Genomic DNA, 18658 nt, shown 5'->3' with positions numbered 1-18658 from the left:
CTTGTCTGAAGGAGGGACTTTGTAGAAAACGAAGTGTTTGAGAGAGGCGGGGCATAGAGGGCCTACAATAATGTACAGTATTTGAAAAATAATGTTTTTTGAACATTAAAGCATGTCAACATATTCTGTTACACCAAATACACAAAATAATGATCTTTAAAAAAGCATCATATGACCCCTTTAAATCATTTCGGAAATATCTTTTTTCCTAAATCCATTTGAGACAGAGCAATGTTTTTTTCCCCTGATTAACAGCTTAGTTCTGTTCTACAGAAGCATTTATCTGACAGCCTGTCATGTCAGTGACAGGTAGCTTTAAAATAATAATAAGCTGGTCCAAACTGGTCATTAGCTGGCCAGTAACTGGTAGACCATCATGGACAAGCAACAAATCTGTGTATTATCAAGTCATATAATCTTAAATTCAGCAAGAAAGTAAAATTCACCCTATATATTTTCTAAATGCATATTAATGATCTTATTGTGAACAATTCATTAATGCATGTTACATTTTTTATTTTATTGAAATGATTTTAATCAGAATATCATGACTCAGTCTTCTGGTGAAACAACAGACTTCTCAGTGGTGACATATGCTGGATTTTTCTGATCATTTAGTTCGCCTAAACCCTGCCATTTTACAGTCGACTGCAAGGTAGCATTCAGTTCTTACTTCATCAACAGAACCAAGTCCTCCTGCTGCATTTTTATTTTTTCAATATAATCCATTTACATCACAATACAGAAGAAAAGATCTCTCACTACTTCCATTTCTTTGCGATTTTAAAGTGGTCAAACTGGACATGGTTGCTGGTCAGTAAATTAACACCTAGCTTAAACCAGATAGGAACCATTGTACGTCAGTTTGCTTAGCCTCAGAATCCATGAAAAAACTAAAAGTAATGTTAAAAAGACAGCCTCAACTATAAATAAGGGTTATGGGTTTACTATCAAACATAAAAATTACAAGTGTGTTGTATGCAACATAAAAATTGGGTCCTAAAGAAAAAAGATCATGTAGTGTAATAGAAAAGGCTCTATAGTTGATGAGAGAAAGCCTCATTCACTTCATCTACAACCTTTCATTACTGCTGATGTTATATAACTACAGCTGCTTTACATACACAGACTCTTACTTACACTATACATCCCTCTGTACCTGGGGCTCCTAATAATTATGCTGAACATTTTCTCTTATGTAACCTTGCATTGAAGAGTAATGAAGCCTAATGCACATCTGTTCGACACACAAAAACAAGGACACAACAAACAAAGACACAGACACAAAATGGGATTTTATTGAATCATCACAAGCGGTATGTTTAGCACTTGCCGAGTCAGTGAATGTTTGCCTGTGAGTTACGTGTGTGTGTGTGTGTGTGTTGTGTCTGCGTTTGTGTGTGCTTCATGGAGTGTTTTATCTGAGAAAATGATCAAGTATTCACACGTTTATTTCAAGTCCAATCTTATATTAAATTACCATTATATATATATTCCATATAAAATTATATTTTCGGGGCAAAATCTGGGAGAATGGGTTTGAGAAAGGTAGAATGAAGAAAAGCAAAGACAGAATGAAACCTTCTCTGGATTTAATGTACACACCACCTCCCCACAGGGAAGACTTTATTGTCCAAGTTGTATGTGAAGGCCTTCTCAGACCATATGGGAATATTTTTACTCAACACACACAGGGTTTTGTTAGAGGGAATGGCTGTTTGAATATCGACACCTTGAATTGTGTCGATTGGTGACCATAATTCAGAGCAAGCTTGGTCAGGTAAACCATGGTCATCATCACAATCAGTGCTCCATCCCCATGGACAATAGTGATGAAGGCAGAGTAGCAGAAAGAATTGGAGTGGAGGACAGGAGAGAAACTTAAGCATTAGGGTCAGAGGTCACATGAGGTGTTTTTTACAAGAAAAGAAAGGAATGGCAGTGTGAGAATTAGATGTTGGTGCCTTCTCAAACAATCTTGTTCTCCAGGGCAGTGATCCTTTTCGTCACAGCTTCCAGTGATGCTGCTGTCAAGGAAATAATGCAATAGTAGCATCCTAACCATTTATGATGCCTTATACATTTTTATGCTTTAAACATTGTTGTCTATACCTACACATTTTTCTTTTAGAGATGCATTACTGCTAAAATGCTGGTCATTATAAGCCAATAATTATTTTCATTTTAATGGCTGATAACCATTTATTACTTGCAAGTAGGTGAAAATGAGCATGCATAATTAAATTTCCAATATTGACAGATATATATCTATTAAACCCAGTAAAAATCAGCTGTTAACCAGTATGGTACCATTATATTGTGCACGCCCTAATTTCTTTACATTTGATTTTAATTTTAATACTAATACTGAGTCCAAAGGTGTTTCATCTCAAACCCTCTTAAAAAGACACATCTCACCTCTCAGCATTCCGTAAGTCAATACTGAATATTGAGCACAATAGGAATTTGTGTAGTAAAATTTTAACCTGAACCTAAACGTTCTAGTTAAGAAAGGATATATTTCTTTGTTAATGCCTGTAGTGCCTCCTCCACTTTTTTCTGGAACTTGACAACGGAATTGCATTCACAGGGATCTTCCACTGCAGGAGAGCAAAAACAAATTTAGTTGATGAAATGCTAGTTTAAAGGTCATATTCATCTTGATTTTATTTACCTTGACAAACATTGATTTGCAGCTTCTTGGCAATTTGGTTAATGGTTTTGAAGTCTGCCGTGTAGAAGTAATGGTCAGCGACAGGTTCAGAGGCGATTTGTTTCAGCTCGTCCTCAATAGCGTTGCCAACACCCACAGCATACATCTTAAAGCCTAAAGCACAGACACAGTGCACTGTAAAACACTCAGAACTCATACACATTGCTTTTTGCATTGCATTTCTGTGTGTTTTTTCCTAACCGTTATCCTTGGCCTTCCTGGCAGCATCTCCGATGTAGTCTTGTGACCTGCCATCAGTGAAGACAATACCGACCTTTGCCACGCCGGGTCTGGCGCCCTGGTTAGGAGTAAAGCTGTTTTCCACCAGGAAACTGATGGCCAGGCCAGTCATGGTTCCCCTCTCCATATAGTCCATTTTTTTCACTGCTTCTTTCAGGGCCTTTTTGTTGTTGTAGCGTCCCAGAGGGAACTCCTGCTTCACAGTGCTGGAATACTGCACCAGTCCCATATGGGTGTTTGTCTCTGACACTTCCAGTTTGTCGATGATCAGGTTGATCCATTTCTTGACCAGCTCGAAGTTCTCTGGTCTCACACTCTTGGAGCCGTCGATCAAGAAGACCACATCTGTGGCTGCGTTACTGCAAGCTGGGATAAGAGAGACAGAGGATGTTTGTGGTAACTCATGAGTTTACAAACTAGGGTCCAGGAACCCCCATGAGACCGCAAGAGGATTCTGGGGGTCAACCAAAAATTTAAGAGAGAAAGACAAAATTCACAAAATTAATTATTAGGGCTGTCAAAGTTAACATGTAAGTTTAAGGTATTAATTATATATATTATAAAAATTTTTTTAAATACATTTGCCAAACTTAATTATTTCTAAATATAAAATGCCTAAAAATCCAATTGATTATTCTATTGATGGCCCTAGTTTTCAAGAGTAAGAAATAAAAACTGAATCTGCATATATTTGTGTAAGAATATAAACAAAAAAATATAAACATAGGTTTATACATCTAACATTATATTAAAAAAATATTTCACTTTATATCAAAGTAAATATTTTCCAGATAATATTTCCAAAAATGTAATTTTTGCTTCAGTATGGTGGAAATATGAAAGTCAATTATTTAATATAGATTTTTTTTAAAAATATATTACATTATTCTTTTCTTACAATTGATAAATGGGTCTGTATGAAAATATAAAGCAGACTTAAAATTTTAGAAAGGGTGTCATTTTGGGGTTAAGCTTAAAACCCTTGTGGGACCCTTGATGTTAAATTATCAGCAAGTCGTTTAGTCACATGATAGTAGTTTGCTAGTAGTATTTTGCTTAGAGTGAATGTGTTTGGTTAGTAGGCTGTGAAAGATAAAATGTCTCTTGGCCATTAAGAATCTGATTCATCTTTAAAGCAGGGGTTTTAAATAAAGTACATCAAAAACTGCACATGGCTATGAAGTATTTTACTTATGTCTTTGACACTTACCCAACATTCATACATACTCACCGCTGCATGATCGGCCGTCGCCCTGGAGTGTGAATCCCTCTCTGCAGGCACACTTGAAAGATCCGGGTGTGCTGATGCAAGTGTGCTCACAGTCATGATCGCCTGTCGCGCATAGGTCCGACACAACCGCTACCATGAATGTAACATACACACACACACACCGGGTAGGGGAAGGAAGGGTTAGCGAGGAGAGAATTACTCTATGTGAAGTGGGAACTCAAGAAAATCAATGGGTTTTAACAATCCGCTGCACTCAAATGAACAGCAAATCTTTAAAACACAGAAATATGTCAGAGACCCAGACACCTGAGACTTGCAGAAAAAGAAAAGTTTTGGTATTAGTCTCAATGTTGTTTGTCTCAGGTGGCTGTTGCTCTGATCCAGACTTTCTACTGCATTGGTTCTCAACCTTTTAAGGTTTGAAATTGTCTGTAATATCAGCAAGCTGAGAACCACTGCACTGCAGCGACTACAATCACATCAGTGGCTACACATGCTTTTACTTCCTCCCCCAGAGAACAAGTGCAGTGGAGCATCAAGCACAAGGTGGAGATCTACGTCTGGAGGTGAGATTAATCATAACATGCCCTATGGATACTCATGCCCTCTGTTGTTTATACACCTTTAATATCAGCAGCCATGGTGAGGACAGTCTCCAGACCTCTATTCCCTCCCCATTCTTCCTCTCAACCTCCTCCTTCCTCTTACCACAGAAGGCCTCCTGGAACTTCTTGGTGAGCTTCTCAATCAGGCTGTAGCTCTCCACGTAGTCCACGTGATCCTCAAGAGTCTCGCTGGCCATCTGTCTGAGCGTGGTCATCTCCACGCGACCCACTCCGATGGCGAATATCTCAATGCCGGCCTCTCGCGCCCTTGCTGCAATGTCACGGATGTTGTCCTGAGGTCTGCCGTCGGTCACAATAATGGCAACCTGTGAATGTTTATTAATGATATATTTTACTGAAATGGTCTAAAACTGCTGATTTGCTCACATAATTGTAGATTCATATGTTCGCCTGGGCCTAATGTATCCATTGCGGATTACATAATGCAAGATGCATGTTGCCAAATAAGAGGCTTAACATTGTTATTGATGCCAATATGGTGGTTTTATGGGATTGTTAGGACTCTGACCTTGCTGATGTCAGGGGATTTGCGCGCTCCCTCGGCTTCGCTGAAGGCCACGTTCATGGCAAACTGGATGGCGAGGCCGGTCATGGTACCGGTGGACAGTGGCTCGATCTTGGACACGGCTTTGACCAGTGCTGCTTTGGTTTTGTGGGACTTCAGAGAGACCTCGTTCTTCACTCGACTGGCGTAGTTTACGACGCCCACACGAGTAGCATCAGGCCCGACGTTCAAACCATCAATTACTTTGGTCATGAAGACCTTGACCTGTTCAAACTCTGAGGGGCGGACGCTTCGAGAGCTGTCAATGATGAACACCACATCAGTGGGCTTGGTGTTACACAAGCCTGCAGCTGGAAAGAGTAAAAGAATGAAGAGAAGATGTAAATATGTGTGAATATATGGAGGAGAGAAGTCTCTTATGCTCACCAGTGCTCAAAAATACAGTAATATTGTGAAATATGTTTACAATTTAAATGAACAGTTTTCTATTTGAATATATTTTAAAATGTATTTTATTCCTGTGATGACAAAGCTGTTTTTTCATCAGCTATTAATCCAGGTTTCAGTGTCACATGATCCTTCATAAATCATTCTAATATGCTGATTTGTTGCTCAAGAAACTTTTATTATTATCAGTGGTAAAAACAGTTGTGCTGCTTAATATTTTTGTGGAAACTGTGGTACGTTTTTATTTTTTTCAGAATGAAATGGAATGTTTAAAAGAACAGCATTCATTTGAAATTGGAATCTTTTGTAACATTATAAATGTCTTTACTGTCACTTTTGATGAAAGTATTAATTTCTTTCAAAAGAAAAAAAAATCTTCCTGACCCCAAACTTTTAAACAGTATTGTACATATTGGGGTGAAGGAAAAAAGTGAGAGTGAAAAGCTAGACTGTGGTCTGCAGGTAACTCAATAAATGTACAGTGTTGGTCGTTCTCATAATAACTCCCATTGATTATACATTCAGCCTCAGGTATGCATGCACACACAGATTTACATACTTTCGTGCAGTACAGGGCCTCTTTGTGTACAAATGTAATGACATTTGAAACCTTAAAAACTCATTTTCCTAGAGGACATACAAGTTATGTACAACCACTGGAAACATAACTGTAATTACCCACTTGATTGAAGTTCCTCTGGTATTTTTAACACATATCTATGCAAATGAAACTAACAATTTAATTATAGATTCTCTAAGCATGGCTTTAGAACACAGAAAATTATCTTTAGCACAACAGGAGAGAATGTAATTCTACTCAGAAGTTATAATTAGAAAAATGCTAGATGAAGAAAATTATGCTTCACAGTGCATGCTTTCTGAGGTCACATATTTGCTTAACATTAATCTCTATCATCCAAACTATTGTGTTAAAATAAAAATATAGGCAAATATGATGATTTTAAATAAAATATTTCTACAGATGTGATAACTCTGTGAAAATGAGTAGTTTAGCATATGTTGTGTTTGGATACTGGTCTGCATGTATTTAGGCTTCTTAGCTTAAAGGGACAGTTCACCCAAAAATTAAAGTTCTGTCATCATTTACTTACTTTCAAGTTGTTCCAAACCTGTGTGAGCTACTTTCTTCTGTTGAACACAAAAGAAGATGTGGCTGAAGAATGTTGGTAACCAAAAAGTTGCTGGTTGCCATTGACTTCTCTAGCCACATCTTCTTTTGTGTTCAGCAGAAGAAAGAAATTCATACTGTTTTGGAACAACATGAAGGTGAGTAAATGACAACATTTTTGGTGAACTGTCCCTTTAAACCAGCTTCAGAAGAAATACCATGCTGGTTGACCTGCATTCTTTTGCTATTCTTTGTAGTTATAGTTATTTAGCATACAGGTCAACCAACACTAACCAGCATGCATTTCAATGCCTTTTCAGCAAAGAACACAACTACATTAAACCAGCCAGACTCATTTTTGTTGGGATGACATTTGCCCTTCATTACATATTCAACAACACAAATTTATTCCTGTTGTTATTGGGTTATTAGTATCGAGTTATAAATTCATGACATTAATGGATCTGTTAATGATGCAGTCTGTTTTCTTACCCATAGCAGCAGCATTTCTCAGATCCACAGTGGCTTGAGCTCCCAGGATGCATAGCAGCACCACAAACCCCGGCAATGTCATACTGTAATGCGGCGTGAGTCCTAATGACCTGCTCGACAACCAGAGGCAGACTGATTCACAGACAGAGAAACGTGCAGGTTATCAACACACACATATTCACAGATACACGCTTAAGTTTCGAGCCGCGCCCTCAAATCTATCTCCCCGAGGTGTATGGACTGTTTTGGGGGGAGGGGGATACCTGCTCCGAAAAAACCTAGAGTTTGGGTAGGAAAGACAAACACACCTTGATCTGTGTATATGTTTGTGTAAGGGAAACCGAGTTCATTTGGAGCCCTAGGAGGGGTCTCTAGCTTGGGGTTGAACTCAAATAAACATTAAGATGAATCTGTCTTTTCTGGGCACTTTTCCTCTCAAATTAATCTCACACACGCAGGAATTTATGCACAGGAATTATGTGGGAAGCCTCCGTGCCTGATCCAACACAGACGGCTCTGTTTTGACTATGTGTACGTGTACGTCTGTGTTTTTCTTCTATATGCACCATGCAGTGTCTAGTATGTCTGTTGGGAAATGCGAGTGTCCATGCGAGCACATGTAGGCCTGTGTCTGTGCGTGAGATAAAAGTTGATCACACTGAGTGTGATACAGCATTTCTATTAGAGGTGTAGGCCACATTTTCACCTGTCAGTACAAAATAGTTAAAGATTTCATATATTATTTTCTGTCACTGGCAGACCCCTTATTAAACCTGCATGACTTACTTCTATGCAACATGAAAGGAGATATTTTACAGAGTGTCCAAAATGAAAATGAATGGTGACCACAGCTGTTAAGCAAGATTATCAGAGAATGACTTAAATTTCAGCCAGTTCCTTACAAAAAGCTATTGTATGCCTTCAAAAGACATGAAACGCACTGCACAAATTGTATAAAAAACTTTGATACTTTTTGTAATTTTGGGCTCGACAGCCCTGGTTACTCTCCACTTTCAGTGTAAGCAGCTCAAACATTCTTCTAAACAACCCGTTTTTGTTTTTTTTCTCAAATGAGTTTGGAACGACATAGAGGTCAGTAACCCTTTAAAGCTTCTTGTGAAGTACCCAGAAACACTCGAAAATACACTCCGGTAGTCCAGTTTGTCTATGTAAATGAGGTGCGTATGTTTGTTTTATATATTGCATAAAACAGCAATTAAGGTATCTAAACACATACTGTTTCTCCTGCTTCCATCCATCCCCAACCTGCTGGAAAAAGCCATGTGAAGTGTGATGCCAATGACATTGACAAGAACATTAAAGGGTTTTTTCTTGCACCATCTGTACCACACTATAGCATGCTCAAGTCTCCTGGAAAAAGCTTGAGCTCTTTATAATTCATTTTGAAAAATGTGTAGCTATTGACCAAATTAAGTGGAAACTAAGGTATATGAAACAGTTTATATATATAATAAATAAATATTTTAAATGCTTTACATATATTTTGTCATGTATCACTGAGCATGATGTGAAGATTTACGTGTTTGAATTTTATGCAATTATATCAAGCAATTTAAATGGTTATTACAGGGATTCAATTTCCCGTCTTTGCTTACACAAACAGCTTTAACTGTCTCATAATCGTATAACCAGATCTAGCTTTTGGCTTGTGATCAAATGATAAGCATGACAGTGATGCATGAGAGAAACGTTACTGTTTAAACCTAATGCCTGCCAGTAAGGACACAATAATTAGAAACACATAAATTAAGTACCTTTATTTTGTAAAAGCATAGATGTAAGCATAGCCATTGCCTGTTTGTGTTGCATGTGGATGTGGTTGTTAGTATGCGTGTGAATATTTGTGCTTAATATTTGTGGTTTAAACCCAAAGGGGGTTTTTGCATCATAAAACCATGCCTGAAGCACGCATTGAGTTTAAGCCTCATGATAGGAAGGGGGAGTATCTTCTGCTCTCATCTTGAGAGCCTCATTATAAGAAGGCAGCTTCACCTGTTAGCCAAAAACACAACAAATATCCAAATGTTTTAAACAGAAGATAAATTATTATTATTATTATTATTAAATAACTACATATAGTTGATCTATTTGTGTTAAACAATCACTCAAAAAATTGGGCAGTAATTTGGAATTGGAGGTTTATAATATATATGTAAAAATATGTATATGTTATACAACAACATTAAAACTGCTGTATCGTGTGACAGCAAAACAAACTCCATTATAAATGCACTCACTGTCACAGTATTTCCAGTGTCAACACTGACGGCAGCCATACTTTCTGCTTTCAGGGCATAGAAACACCTCGTTGACACATGAAGGACGTACACCTACACAGAAAACACAGGGATACTAATAAAAGCCAAATGCACCAAATTATTCTAAACATATAAATGAACACACTTATATTCAAAAACCATCCAGAGGGGAGTTTAATTTCCCTCTACCTTTTCCCAAATCCTTCTCAAGGACAGAACACACTTTATGACTGGCTCCATACATCGCGGTCATTCCTCAAATCCCCCTTACATTCCCTCTTCTACAGCTAAAAAAGCTTTGCTTTAGACCAGGGATCCTCAAATCTGGCCCACGAGATCCACTTTCCTGCAGAGTTTAGCTCTAACCCTAATCAAACACACCTGAGCATGCTAATCAACGTCTTCAGGATCATTAGAAAATCACAGGTAGGTGAGTTTGATCAGGGTTGGAGCTAAACTCTGCAGTGCACTGGCCCTCCAGGGCAAGATTTGAGGAACCCTGCTTTAGACTGTACAAATCAGACCAGTAGACAAAATAACACTGTGTGTGAATATAGGTGTATGCGGGTTTGCAGGAGTTCATTTTTATAGATGATTACATGTATCATGTCATACATCCACTACTTATTGGATCAGTAATATTTTAGAAATGTATACTTTTAATCAGCAAAGATGCATTAAGTTTATCGAAAAAGTGACAATTTAAGATATTTGTAATGTTATAAAAGAAAAATGTATCATGGTTGCCACAATCATTAAACAGCACAACCGTTTTGAACATTGATAACAATAATAAATGTTTCTTAAACAGCAAATCAGCATACTAGAATGATTTCTGAAGGATCATGAGACACTGAAGACTAGAGTAATGACTGCTGAAAATTCAGCTTTGCCATCACAGGAATAAATTACAATTTATAGACAAGTTATTTAAAAATGTAATAATAATAATAATAATATTTTATTTATATAGCACCTTTCAAGAACCCAATGAAACTATAATAATAATATAGTTTTAACTGTATTTTTTTTATCAAATAAATGCAGCCTTGGTGAGCATAAGAGACTTTCAAAAACATTACGGTAGTATATCGATTTGAAAGTTTAAATGAAAATTGCTTTATTGATAAAAGTAGTAAATATTTAAAAATATTTTAAAACCTATATTTAAATATATAAAAATATTGGAATATATTAAAATATATATATTTTAATATATTTAACAAATACATTTAATATATCTCAAACTTATTTTCTGGTTTAAATATAATTTTGAATCCCAGTTTTTCAATGTAGTTTGAGACTTTTGAAGGCAATTATACAGAAATACACACACGTATTTATACCTTCAGCAGTATGTACATCATATAGAGAACCGAGTATGACATGGTGAACTGGCCAATTTCCTCTTCATTCAACCTATCGACTCTCTTCTGACCCTTCTGTTAGAGACATACATACATGTACACATTAATTGGGTAGAGTTATGTTGAAATTGAAAGCTGAATAGCCATGCAGTTGTCATGAAGTCAACATTTAGTTTTGTGACAAAATGTATGTTATGTATCTCACTACAACTCGCAGCATGTCTCTGTAGTTGGGGGTCCCTGGCAGACCCCAGGCTCCGTCAAACAGGGACAGAAAACTCAGACTCAGCTCCACAAACATCATCAGCACAAAAGGCAGCACAAACATCGGGCCCTTATACAGAGAGACACAAGTGTTGAATTATCTTTCTATCAATAACACATTCAATCATTCACACTCCATATAGAAAAAGGTAAGAAATTAAGAGAAAAAAACTATTTTTTTCCTGTTATAGACTGATCAGATTTGAAATGTGTAGTTTGGAGAGAGCGCTAGGACTCCGTGTTTCACCACCTTCATAAATATTGAGACAAGCTCTCTTTCTGGAAGCTGGGTAAATATTGGTGTCGGCTGCAGAGTTGAAAATCTAAGGTGCACACACGCACACACTAAACCACTGCTTATGCACACTTACACACGCACATGCGTAAACATCCAATAAAACAAAAACAGACCGGACTTATTTAAAAGGTTTCACCACACAGATCGTTACATTACAAATTTAGTATGTATATTTGTCTTCAGTAGCACAGATTTATTATTGTTCTTGTAAACTTTCCAATGAGTATTTATTAGAGTAAGTTATTTGCTGTGCTGAATATGGTGTGCATTCAAACAGCACAGAAGTCATAGTATAATAATGGCTTAATTATTCCAGGTTAAATTAAATATTTTTGTAAGTAAATGCTATAAACTAATATTTAGTGTGATATAATAACCTTTAGTGTCATGCATAAAACAATCACCTTAAAAACCTGTCCTAAAATAAATAAAACAAACAAATAAATTGTGAATATTAATTTTATTTCTGTCAAAATTTGGTTTAGCATTGTATTTTATTAGTATGCTCGGGAAGATGAAACTAACACAGTACGTTCTTGTAATCTGCTGTATTAAAAAAGCATCTGACAAAACAAACAAAAAAAAATATATATTTTTTAAACTAGACCCTAAAACGGTATATAATCATTGCATCATGCTTAAGTATGTAACTATCAATTGCAATTCACCTAATGTAATATTTACATTTTTTTACAGTAAATAAAAATAAAATAAAAGATCAAATTGAAACATTAACTATATATAAATATTTTTATTCCATTCATATCAGTGCAGTTATTCATGTATTAATGTATTTAAATGTATTCTGTAATGCAACACTGCTTTTGCTCATAAACCACATTTAATTCATTTATTTCTGTACTGATGTTTTCAGACTAATGTATCACCGTGTGTTCCCCCCACCATTTCCATTTATTTATGTTTAGAGTATAGATGGAAACTGTATTTTTCTGTCAGTGGCAGTGTACACAGTACCTTGCGTTTAGAGAACAGGACCAGCACAGCAGAGATCGACATCAGAACCAGCATCAGGATGTTAGTGCTGATGTCAACTGGAAAGAAACCAAGAGAGAGAATTTTAATGGCTTTCAATTTAATATCTTAAATTATTTCTTTATCAAATACTGTTATTTTAATGTTTCTTTTATGTTGTGCTAAATGACTAAGTATTTTACGTCTTATACTGAACAATGTTTGGTCAAATGTAGCATTTAGTGATTTTTATATTGATTTCATAAAAAGATTTTAATTTTTTTTAATTTATTTATATTTTTTATAAACTAAACACTAAAGGTGTTTTTATTTAAAGGGGTCCTATTATGCTCTTTTACAAAGTCTTGATTTTGTTTTGGTGGTGTACTAGAACATGCTCTCATGCGTGGTGGTTCGAAAAACGCATTATTTTCCACATAATTGACATTATTACAATACCTTTCTCCCCAGCCTGGCACAAACTGCTCGATTAGTTCCAGGTTTGATGAAGGCCCGCCTTCCGAAAAATGCAATGTGTTGTGATTGGTTAGCTGTGACTAGTCTACAACTAGATATGGACTAAAGCAGTTAAACGTGAGTCTGGCAAGCTATTCTGGTTTCCTTTGGTTTAAAGCTCATTTCAATTAAACAAAAATGCCCCAAAAACAGAGAATGGGTGACTTGAGGGAAATTCGTGTCTGAGGTTTTGACTGGGTTGTCAGCCAATCCTCAGCTGCTGACCATCAAAGCACAAACCGGGATCTGTCTGCAGACTAAGAACTGGGAAAAAGCCCCCGCTGGGCAGAACGGTTCCACAGTGCAGGAATGGCTTCAGGCGGTGATCCGATCTGCTGCTGCCTCTATCAGCTGGAGCTCACAACAAAGCTGCCATCGTGATACAAGCTATCCATCACTTCTTTTAAACAAACACACTACAGCAAATTATACATGTCAAAAGTGAACTGTCTAATTTGTGATGAGATAAGAAAAGTATTCTGTTACTCTCCATTTTTAAAGGCAGATGCATCTATGCATTAGAGTATGTAGGTGACACCCATCGAAGTCTTGATAATCCCAGCCACTTATTTTGCAACCATGATCGACAGTATAATATCCCCATTTATAACAACTACATCATGAGTAAAATAAAATGATTTAAGATAGGTTAATTATACAGTGTCTTGTCATTAAAGGGGTCCTATGTTTTTTTACAAAGTCTTGATTTTGTTTTGGGGGTGTACTAGAACATGCTCTCATGCTTGGTTGTTCGAAAAACGCATTATTTTTCACATAATTTACATTATTACAATACCTTTCTCCCCAGCCTCCACTCAAATTAGAAAACATTATTATAAGCTGACCGTTGTGAATGGGGCTAAAGTAAGGCGATAGTTTCGAACACTGACTGGTTATGTACTTGCTCAAATATTGTTTTCGGATTATTTTTAACCAGAAAAAGTTACGGACTGCAGCTTTAAGGATGGCGTCAATATTGCCATATCAATTTAAGCCGGATTCAGACCCCGAGAATACTGAACAAGAGGATCGCGCAGAACCTTTGCACGCACGGATATTGCAAGACATATTAGAGTGGTAACATTATTGTTTGTTTTTTTTTGGGGTTAAATCACATTTTAGATACGATGTCAACAACCGCTTAACGCGATAGTTTCGAACACTGACTGGTTATGTACTTGCTCAAATATTGTTTTCGGATTATTTTTAACCAGAAAAAGTTACGGACTGCAGCTTTAAGGATGGCGTCAATATTGCCATATCAATTTAAGCCGGATTCAGACCCCGAGAATACTGAACAAGAGGATCGCGCAGAACCTTTGCACGCACGGATATTGCAAGACATATTAGAGTGGTAACATTATTGTTTGTTTTTTTTTGGGGTTAAATCACATTTTAGATACGATGTCAACAACCGCTTAACAATAACTGCATTTACTATGTACAGATAAGTGCAACGGTAATATGTATTATGTTTATTGTTCTTTAATTCTAACATTATAACATGTTGCAGTGTTTCCCACAGACTTGCACTATATTTGTGGCGGCATATATATGCAAATTCATTCTCTGCCAGCAGGAGGCGCTTGTAGAGCGGGAGAGATCGAGGTTTCCCCGGCAACGGCTGTATACAAAGCAGGGCTCAGCTCACAAACGTTGCTTTATCAGACATTACATGCAAGATGAAATGAAAATGACATCCAAAATTTTCTGAAGACAGTCGGATTCCTTCAGAAATACAGTGATATAAAAACACCCACACGGGGTTTCGATTTTGAAACATGCAGTGCTCATGTTTATTCAACGAAGTCAAAGTCTTTTGGAAAATCTATTTGTGGCTATCAGTTTTGATATTGTGGCAGGCGCCACAAATAAAGTCCAGTATTGTACTGTCAGCAATTTATAAAAACGTTTTCATTATTGTAACATTTACATACATAATTATTCTGGTGCATGTGTAATAACTTGCAAAAACTTGATGCTACAGCAGAATTTCTTCTTCGTCTTCTTGTCTGATGCACTCAACCAAGCATTCTAACCAGGACCTCGCCCCTCCCCACCATTCGAATTTCCGTAGGCGGGAATTATTTGAATGATATTCTAATGGACGCTTTGTGACATCACAAATCCGGAAAACAACGCTGTAGTCCAAACGAGCCTTTCCGTTTCGTTCTTGAAAAGGGATTTTTAAAAAACAAAATATCTCCCTTTGGAGTGGACTTTGAGATTTGTAACTTTGTAGATCTTTTTTATGCCCAAACATACACACTACACACTGACTAAAATTCAAAAAGTGAAAAAGCATAATAGGATCCCTTTAATAAAACTACAAAATATATAGCCTAATATCCAGTGGGGACCAAAAGTCTGAGGTCAATGACAATCTGCAATTCAAAATGTCATTTAAATCTTTAAATATATTAAACAATTTAGAATTCTGAAATGCATTTTTGATACTGATCATATGAACTCTTGGGACAAAACTTACTATGAAATTCTGAAATTCATAAGAAAAATGTAACTTTTGAAACTCATTTAATATCTGAATGAAGTGAACTCACAGACACGCTGGCCCCTGGTAGCCTTTGATTCATGATAGGGGACAGAAAATGCCTCTTTATCCAGTGAAACCATTAGAATGATGCCCACCATTTTCAGCACATTACCAATCTAGAGAGACGTGCACATACACACACACACACACACACACACACACACACACACACACAGAGGGTACAGATGAAATGAATGTGACAGAGTGAATTCATAAAGGTAAATGTGTGTCTCAGTTTGTGTATATTCTGGCAGCCGGTGTATTTGGTCTCTCTTCTCAGAGCCAACACCAACAGAACAAGTTAAACAAGAACAGCAGTTCATTCAGAAAAACCTGTAAAAGTGTAAATTACATAACATAGACACAACCTCCTCCCTCAGCTAGATATCCTATGGAAGTTTAAATACAGTCCGGTTGAGAAGAGGGTTTCCCGTAAACTTATTTATTCCTAAACCGATGATGCTCACAATTATATAGTGTGGTTTAAGTGTCCATAAAAGCTTTATAATAATCTAACTCAAATTGGAACATTGATTTCTCACTCATCCCCCCCCAGATCATAACATGAAATTGTTTCTTAGTAGTCTATATATGTAGTTAGTACATTTAGTATCTCTCACTATCTGTCTTATCTATTGGTTGCTAAATAAATATCAGCTTCAGATAAAGAGATGGCAAGTGCTGTACAACAAACATTGTGTTAAAAAGAACAGTCAATATTGAATCTCAATCTGTGGCTCAGTAACTGACTGTGACTTCTAAATGGCGCCAGCTTCCTGTAATGCACAAACTTCTCCATTAAGTGTATGCACAAAAAACAGCAACAAAATGGTTGTGCTGTCTTACCAGAGTACAAAACCTTAAAATATTTACTCTAAGAAGTATGAAAGTCTCGAATTACTGCTAGTGAATCCACCTGATATGTTATACTAACAAACAATTACAAAGAGTGGATTGGAACAGGAAGGCAGTAAAGACTCTAATTGTAACCATATAAACACATTGTATACAGTGTCGGTATGTGGTTGTATATGTTTGCATGAAGTTGTTACCAGATATAAGACAGCAAATGAGATGGTCGCAGTGGTGACATGGCAGCAGAGGATGCGTGTTCCAGACATCTTTCTCTTGGTCTCTTTCACAATGACACAAACAAGCTGAAACACTCAGAAACTGTCACATAAATCCACCCTGTTACTGACGAACACACATGCACATGTAAGTTCCTGTGTGGTGGTCAGGGCTTCCTGTATACTTTCTGAGAACTTGATGATTATTTGTTATATTATCTTGATTTCAGAGGGTATTTCAGTCTTTATGTTAAATTCTGTAAAAGGATAGATCACATTCTGATGCATCATAAACACAAGCCTACAAATAGATGAAATACTGCTGAGGAAATGAACAACACACATATTTATGGCCACACACACATCAGTCACTGAAACCACAGTTTTCTTTGACACTAACTTTAAAACTGTCTAAGTGACTGTTCAAATCTAAGAAACATAAATATTAAAAAAAATATATATATATGTGAATAAATCACAGTTTCTCCGGTTAATTATCATTTAATTTATTAATTATAGTATTTAATTGTACTTTTTGCATGAACTAGCCTTTAAACTTCCTTTTTGGTGACCACTGAATAAATAATTCCTCATGAATTCAACACTTAACATGACCCAAGTTTGCATTTCCAGTCATTTAATTTGTAAGCATTAAGCGGTCAAACTAACAAGCAAACATGTCACAGACATTTACTTTTATCTCGCAACATTTCTCACCATATCTGAAACCAACCAGAGACAGGAAGTGGAAGGGAACTAGAGCATGCATTTGTGTGCATGTGTTAGGGTTATATTAACACTGCGGGGGTTTGTGGTGTAATGATCATGTTTCTGGCATCTTTTCAAATTATCTTTGTGCAAATACATTTTGAAAAAGAAAAAACAAAGATCTGTCCTGCCCTTAATTAATTCCACTAGAGAATAAAAGTATGTAGTGATGAGAGCAACGAGGAGGTGAGCTGTGACAGACGAGGACTGACTGCTTCAACAAAACTTTCAAAAAGACCACAGAAGTGTGTTGTAGAGGATTGTGCAATCTCTGCAACTGAGATCAGTGCTCTTGTAAAACAGCGCCCCCTTGTGGCAAATGCTAGTCTATTTTACAGGTGCTCTCACATACTTTCCTTTATTCTGTAATTAAATCAAAAGGACATAAACATAACATAAACTGAACGTAAAGGTTTGTCCTGGGCCCTCCGATTCCTGTTTGTGTCACTGACTGTAGGTATGCATCAGTCTAGTTTACTAGTCCACTAAATCTTGTGAAGATACATAACAACAAACACAGAAAATCTTCAATGAAAGAGCATTTTAATAGCTCCTGCACAAAACAACAAAAAACAGAAGACAAACATACAAAGAAAAGAACATATCTCTTGCAGATCTTCACAGTCAGTACCCTGAAATACAACACAGACATTTATCAGTAATATTAGGCAACAAAACAAAAGGCAATATTCAAGAATCAAGACTAATTTAGACAAAATGTAATTAAATTATAATACATTAAATTGACTTACAATTCGATTTAAATTTATACAGTTTAAACAATGTGTTGTTTTATTATTACGAAGATACTATTATTAGTCTTAGTTATTAATATTTTAAAGTAGTTTTTATTTTTTTATTTTCCATTTTCATTTTTTAAAAAGTATTTATTATTATTTAGTTTGAGTTATTTTAGTTAACTAATACTGCTCTGGCATTTAGCTGAAATGTGTTTAAGTGTTTTAATTACGTTTTTTTTAAATTATTTATTAAGTTTTAGTAAACTATAATAATCCCAATTCAACACAAATACAATATAAATACTTCCTGCACCTTGCAAGGAGAGATAAAATACATACTTTTTTTTTTTTTAAATAATATGAACTATTTTATTAATTTTTCCAAGTCTTTAGATTTATTTTCTACTAAAATTTTCTACATTTATTTTACACAGACCCGACCCCCCC

At 36.2% G+C, this 18658-nt stretch overlaps 3 protein-coding genes across 5 annotated transcripts in view; all 3 read right to left on the bottom strand.

Moving 5' to 3' along the window:
• Positions 1–1272: 1272 nt before the first annotated feature.
• Positions 1273–8768, bottom strand: LOC107706195 (cartilage matrix protein-like). Its single transcript, XM_016509812.1, has 8 exons — positions 7384–8768; positions 5319–5665; positions 4893–5115; positions 4185–4313; positions 2915–3319; positions 2675–2827; positions 2520–2600; positions 1273–2018 (listed from the first exon to the last, which is right to left on the bottom strand). Exons 1-8 carry the CDS (start codon positions 7463–7465, stop codon positions 1969–1971), a joined length of 1470 nt encoding a protein of 489 aa, XP_016365298.1. The 5' UTR covers positions 7466–8768; the 3' UTR covers positions 1273–1968.
• A 378-nt stretch (positions 8769–9146) lies between these two features.
• On the bottom strand, positions 9147–16830 carry LOC107706196 (lysosomal-associated transmembrane protein 5-like). Its single transcript, XM_016509813.1, has 7 exons — positions 16686–16830; positions 15641–15749; positions 12567–12643; positions 11235–11363; positions 11009–11104; positions 9642–9734; positions 9147–9396 (listed from the first exon to the last, which is right to left on the bottom strand). Exons 1-7 carry the CDS (start codon positions 16752–16754, stop codon positions 9322–9324), a joined length of 648 nt encoding a protein of 215 aa, XP_016365299.1. The 5' UTR covers positions 16755–16830; the 3' UTR covers positions 9147–9321.
• Positions 16831–18004: 1174 nt separating this feature from the next.
• The window catches only part of LOC107706194 (homeobox protein NOBOX-like), a 6662-nt gene continuing 6008 nt past the window's right edge, over positions 18005–18658 (bottom strand). For all 3 annotated transcript variants that reach the window (XM_016509809.1, XM_016509811.1, XM_016509810.1), the window contains one exon: positions 18005–18103. The gene's annotated coding sequence lies outside the window, so the exon portion shown is untranslated. The remainder of the gene's footprint in view (positions 18104–18658) is intronic.

Source organism: Sinocyclocheilus rhinocerous, unplaced genomic scaffold (assembly GCF_001515625.1).
Source record: "Sinocyclocheilus rhinocerous isolate Xijiao unplaced genomic scaffold, SAMN03320098_v1.1 scaffold53, whole genome shotgun sequence".
In the NCBI taxonomy this organism is placed as follows: Eukaryota; Metazoa; Chordata; class Actinopteri; order Cypriniformes; family Cyprinidae; genus Sinocyclocheilus; species Sinocyclocheilus rhinocerous.
The sequence above is the reverse complement of the archived record's forward strand: the minus strand, read 5'-3'. Positions and strand labels throughout refer to the sequence as shown.

What these genes read in the sequence shown, in the direction of transcription:
- LOC107706195 (XM_016509812.1), bottom strand. Translation starts at nt 7,465, where the DNA reads ATGACATTGCCGGGGTTTGTGGTGCTGCTATGCATCCTGGGAGCTCAA. An exon ending in AATCCCCTGACATCAGCAAG is followed by an intron (nt 5,116 to 5,318) that starts GTCAGAGTCCTA and finishes AAACATTCACAG; the next exon opens with GTTGCCATTATTGTGACCGA. An exon ending in CGACGGCCGATCATGCAGCG is followed by an intron (nt 3,320 to 4,184) that starts GTGAGTATGTAT and finishes CTCTTATCCCAG; the next exon opens with CTTGCAGTAACGCAGCCACA.
- LOC107706196 (XM_016509813.1), bottom strand. Translation starts at nt 16,754, where the DNA reads ATGTCTGGAACACGCATCCTCTGCTGCCATGTCACCACTGCGACCATC. An exon ending in CATTTGCTGTCTTATATCTG is followed by an intron (nt 15,750 to 16,685) that starts GTAACAACTTCA and finishes ACGTCTCTCTAG; the next exon opens with ATTGGTAATGTGCTGAAAAT. An exon ending in GAGACATGCTGCGAGTTGTA is followed by an intron (nt 11,105 to 11,234) that starts GTGAGATACATA and finishes TGTCTCTAACAG; the next exon opens with AAGGGTCAGAAGAGAGTCGA.